This window comes from Priapulus caudatus, unplaced genomic scaffold (assembly GCF_000485595.1).
Source record: "Priapulus caudatus unplaced genomic scaffold, Priapulus_caudatus-5.0.1 Scaffold639, whole genome shotgun sequence".
In the NCBI taxonomy this organism is placed as follows: domain Eukaryota; kingdom Metazoa; phylum Priapulida; class Priapulimorpha; order Priapulimorphida; family Priapulidae; genus Priapulus; species Priapulus caudatus.
Genome location: NW_014577700.1, coordinates 133494 through 139310, shown reverse-complemented (window position 1 = coordinate 139310; position 5817 = coordinate 133494). Strand labels below are relative to the sequence as shown.

At 41.4% G+C, this 5817-nt stretch overlaps 1 protein-coding gene across 1 annotated transcript in view; it reads left to right on the top strand.

Annotated features, from left to right (window-relative positions):
• LOC106812366 (LETM1 and EF-hand domain-containing protein 1, mitochondrial-like) overlaps positions 1-5602 on the top strand; it is a gene marked incomplete at its 3' end in the record, with an annotated part of 14203 nt that extends 8601 nt beyond the window's left edge. The window contains 8 exon segments of the mRNA XM_014816220.1: positions 627-776; positions 1076-1279; positions 1852-2103; positions 2631-2780; positions 3067-3241; positions 3554-3696; positions 3985-4125; positions 5442-5602. Coding sequence (XP_014671706.1) covers positions 627-776; positions 1076-1279; positions 1852-2103; positions 2631-2780; positions 3067-3241; positions 3554-3696; positions 3985-4125; positions 5442-5602 — 1376 coding nt within the window.
• Positions 5603-5817: the final 215 nt, after the last annotated feature.

Below are 5817 nucleotides of genomic sequence, written 5' to 3'. Positions count from 1 at the left end.
GTACGCGATCGATCGCGTACTATATAGTATACGCATGCTATACGCGGCCGCAGAGCCGTTTACACTTCGGTTACTCGCTTGTTCAAAGGGACGATTAATCGAGCTCCGTTTTTGGAGCGATTCCTAACACTACAGTACTATCCAGTATACGACACGAATACCAGTACACGACACCAGTAAACGACTGGTGTTCACATTTTGAAAACAATGTCATGACTTGCAGCAATGGTACATGCAACTGCAAGTAATTTGCATCTCGTGGCTCCTGCATTTCAAGCTGTATACCCTATATTTAACTTGTGAAGAAAAAAAAATTTATATTCCTGCCTACCCATGTTTTGCAGGGAAAAAATTAAAAAAAAAAAAAAAATGTTATGCCTACCTACCGACCCTAATTTTCACAATCCATGTGACCCGAACCAAAGGTATTTTTTTGTTTGGCCTTATAACAACAATATTAATTAAATATTATATTAACGTTAGAATAGAGTAATGCTCATGTAACACTTCATCTTTCATACTTAGTGGTGGTGGGTGTGTCACCATTGTCACTTTTCTGTGAATCCATCTGGTGACATCTGGGATCATTTCTTGCTACCAAACTCAACAAAATTTCAAATTTTCAGCAAGAGAACATGAAACGGCAACTCAAGGTGAAAATAGAGATGGCAAAATTCTTACAAGATACGATTGAAGAGATGGGTCTAAGGAAGATCAAGAAATCGGCAGATGCGAAGGGACACCTGACACATGAATTTTCAGAATTTATGAACAAGGTTGGTATAAAGACTAGGCTATCTGGCTTAATTTCAGGCATGCATGGCATATTTTTGCAGCTGCCACTGGTCAGATTTATATACAATAGTAAAACGTGTGATCACGGTGGTATTAGCCTCTTGGTATTATCCTAGCATACCAGGTTAGTTGCCTCGGACCCACACATGGATGCTCACAAACTGGGTTCTTGCACGGCTCCTCTTACGCTTGCCACCCTTCGTCTATTGCATGGCATACCAATCTCGCTACGGTTGCCGGGAAGCGGCGAACTATAAAACGATGAGCGGACGTGTTACAGATCCGGTCGGGTGGAGTGCTCGCGACCACGGAGGAGATACGCAAATACTCGAAGCTGTTTGAGAATGAACTGACACTGGATAACCTAACTCACAGCCAGCTATCTGCCGTCTGCAAACTGCTGGACCTGAACCCTATCGGCACGACTAACTTTCTCCAATTCCAGCTGCTCATGAAGCTACGATCCTTGCGAGCGGATGATAAGGTAGGAACTGGTGCAGCTGTGGAGGTGATGCTAGTAGAAGCCACTTCTAGTAACCACTCGATGCCTTAACATGTTCACGTAGTAATTCATGATGTGTTACACTGAAGGGGTGTGGGGTGTAAGGTTAACACACCAGCTCTCCCATGGGAACATTAGGGACAAGGTAAAGGGGTAACAGTAAATTAAGTACAGTAGTGGAACAAGAATAAGCACAACAATACTACACCAAGAAAGCGAGAATGCTGTCATAACATGAGCAAGCCAGGGTATAATAATATTTTAGATGCAAACGTTAATACGTTATTGTTAGTAGGTTCAATGAGCAGGCACAGATACATGAAGGGTTTACGAGTAACTCGATCATATTTGTACAAATTATCAGCACTCGAATTACTGACCAATGTTGTATCGCTTTCTACAACAAGTTATCACATGCAGTTATTATGCTCGTTAACCCCACTTACCTGTGTTCTCACCTGAGAAACTATCTATTCTACTATATTATATAATTTGTGTTCTAACGTAACATCATAATGACTATTCTAACCGCGCGCGTGCGTGCATCTCTGTAGATGATACAGAAGGAAGGTGTCGACGCGCTGAGCGTGACGGAGCTTCAGCAGGCGTGTCGCGCACGAGGCATGCGCGCTCACGGCGCCTCGCAGCAGCGGCTCACCTCACAGCTCACTCAGTGGCTCGACCTGCACCTCAACAACAAGATTCCCATCTCACTGCTGCTGCTGTCGCGCGCTCTATACCTGCCGGACGTGATGTCATCGGACGAACAGCTGAAGACGACGCTGTCACAACTGCCAGAGAGCATCGTAAGTCTCCTCCTCCTAGAGGCGCGCCCCATGCGATGCATATATGATATATATATATATATATATATGATATACATGTGTTGTAGGATTGCTGTATTCAGATGATGAATAGATAGCATTGCTGCTACACGATTATACGTAAGGTGCTTTATCTTGCTATGTGTGTAATGTTAGGTCGATAGAACATTCTTGCTTAACTTACTGCACACAGACACGTAAGGTGTTTTACATTAGGTTGAAGCATTACGTCGATAGATAGGTAAGGGTATTCGTTGCCTAGAGTTGTGCTGCGTGCCACGTGCGTGTGATTCGATGCTGTGATTGTTGTATCGTGATCATAAGTAGTACTGCTCTTGTTGCAGGGGTATATGTAAAGTCAGGAGTAGATAGGTTCTTATAGTGAATCATTATAATAATATTTATATGTAGATAAATTTTATTCTAGTGCACCATTTAATAGATCAGGAATTAATCATTGTTTCCATGCCCAGACGATTTTAGCTTTGATTTATTTTACCTATTTATAGACAGAGGAAGCAAAGCTGCATATTATTGAGGTTGAAGGAGAGACAGATCACAAGGCCAAGTTGAATCTGATCAAGCAAGAGGAGGAGCGCATCAAATTAGAGAAGGCAGAAGAAATAAAGGTTCAGAAGGTGCAGGAAGCCATAGAGAAGGTGAGCCTAGAGTCAGAGGTTGCCCCCAACCATATTCAATGCAGAATGGGCAACTTGTTTGGTTTTGAGTCTACACGTGTTACACATTTGTGCTAATCTCACTGAACCAATTTCTTGAATTCTGTTATTCACCTACAGGATTCGTAAAATAATGTTAATGCTGAGGTAAATTTCCATTTGTGTAGTGAGAAAATTATAACCACAATGAACTGATCGTGTGTCTGTGAATTCCATGTGAGTAAATTGTGCAGCTACAAATATATAACTACTCCTACAACTATTACAGGCGAAAAAGATCAAAAAAGAAGAATTGCAAGCACAGGCGGCCATGCTCACTCAGGAGCCACCAGTAGAGGGAGCTGTGCCTACAGTGCAGGACGTCATAGCAACAGCAGCTTCCTCTGTCAGCAAGGAGGAGTTGGTAGACACAGCACCGATCGTGAAGGGCATGCCTGGAGAGGGTGGGCATTTCTAATACGCATTATACCAATGTCTGTCCAAACCAATATTAATTTAATGACATTTTATGTTTTATAACCTATATATTATATATATATGTCACTTGAATTTTCCAGGCATGGTAATTTTGCTAATATTTTAAATATAGCAGGTAATCGTGGTAACAGCTGAGCCATACACTGAAGTTACCGTAGGTTTAACTCTGTCAACTCATCAAGAATTCAACAGTAATGCTTAACATAAGATAAATGAACTGTTGCTGAATATTCGCCTATTGTGGATATCGAATTGATTGCACTGTTTGTTATGGGCAGAAATACCTGCAGCTACGGAGGAGTTCACAGCCAAGGACATTGAGAACATTGAGGAAGTACTTGAAACTCTAGAGCAAACGAAACTAGTGGCTGCTAAAGAGGACCTGGCTGAGTTGAAGCAGAGCTCAAAGGAATATAAAGAGGTGTGTTTGTCATTGCAGGCAACGTACAACACAGCCAGTGACATAATATAGTTAATAATGACTTCATCCACGAATTTCAAGAGATGCAGAGATGGAAATGTAATGAATTGATTGTGGTATTACAGAAGAAAAAGCTATTTACTTTGCCAAACACGTGAATAATTTCCATTCAATAATTTCTCAGTAAATGAGTAAATTTCCTTCCCCGTGGGTACGATAAAGGGTGCTCGTGTACGCGATTAATACCATTTGATCTATTTCACAATGTTTTGTTGTTTCCTTCTGCAGGACCTTGAAGATCTGAAGGTGATTGAGATGACAAGTGGTGCAGAGGAGGTGTACCAAGAGACGACTGCCTCCAAGAGGCTTGGCAAGAGCGTTGCCCACCTTGTAGAAGAAATCGACTCCAGTATCACCAACATGGATAAGGTAGTACTCACAGCCATTTCGCATGTCTAAGCCTACTGCGTCAATGTTCACTCAGGCACTAGTGTGACTGTGTGATGACCGATCTTACGTTTTCACAACATTAGTGTGTTTCATGTTAATCTCTCAGCATAGTGTAGATTGAGCGTCGTTGGCATGTTAGTAGGGAATAACGTAGATAATATAGTAAGTATATGAAGTGTAAAGCAAGCACACACGAACATGTGTAGCACTCCCTAATTACTGGCTATTCGTTTATTAGCTCACCTTGACATCGTCAAGATGAGCTATTGCTATGTCCGTCGTACGTCCGTCTGTCCGTCCGTCAACAGTTGGCTACGGTCAATGATAACTTGAGAACCGTTTGACCCATATGTTTCAAATTGCATAGTTGTTACTCCTATGGGAGAGATGTGAACGTCCTATTTTGGAGCACGCCAGTCGACCTACTTTCGAGCCACGCCAACTTTTTGGCAAAAATGGAAATGGTCATAAGTCAGTTCAGGTTCAACGGATTTTGCTCATTTTTGGCATGTGAATGAATAAGGACTGGCCCCAAAACATATCACACGGGTTTTGATTATTTTTTTTTTAATTATGCAAATTAGGTAGATTTGGGCAATTTCACTATGTATTTCAGTGCCTGCCTACGGTCAACGATAACTCAAGAACCGTTTGACCCACATGTTTTAAATTGCATAGTTGTTACTCCTATGGGAGAGATTTGAACGTCCTATTTTGGAACACGCCAGTCGACCTACTTTCGAGCCACGCCCAATTTTTGGCAAAAATGAAAATGGCCATCTAGATTCATTCGATTTTGTTAAATTTACCTACCTACCTACCTACCTACATACCTACCTACCTACATACCTACCTACCTACCTAATCATACCTACATGTAATATTGTGTTTTAGATTCTTCGTTACAGTAATTTGACTGGAATATTTTATTTCTTTTATTTGCACGATAATCAAAAACCAAAATGGCGATCATTTAGGTGTAGCGCCATCTCTCGTCCAGATTTCAGACTCAGATCTGAAACATTTATTTTAGCATCAAAACTAACCCTGAAACAAAACAGTGAAAAGGGACATTTGATCACATTTCGGTCCGTCATAAATGAAACACTTACCAAATTTTAAATATTATCTCCCTATTCTATCACACCCAAGGTAAGCTATAGTGTCATTGACACTTTCATTGGTCCACCTATCGTGTTACAGTGTTACTCCTTACAGTATATCTTCATCTTTTGCTTAGCATCGTATTAAAATTACCTTTCGTGAGTGTACACGTATGATTTCGTTCTGTTTAGGAGAAAGCGGTCGTGGAGGAGATCATCACTGATCAGCAGGACCAGATTAAAGACGTAAAAGAGGAGATGATCTTAGATAAGCAGACGCCGGTTTCTGAGCCGGCTGCAATAAAAACTGAGGTTGTGCAAGAGAAAATAGTGGAACAGGTTCAGGAGCAGAAGTGAGTATACTATGAAATGCTTTATTCGAGTCTATTATACTTCACACTCGTGCACCGATGCGACAAAAACTGCAAGGAGTCGGGTAACCGTGTACAAAAATTGCAAAATTCACTGCCAAGTATGAGAGCATAGTATAATCTGATCGCGCGGTCAGCGGTGTCCGACCGTAATTTCACGGTGCATGCTCGCTAACACGTGGTGGTGAATGTTTCAG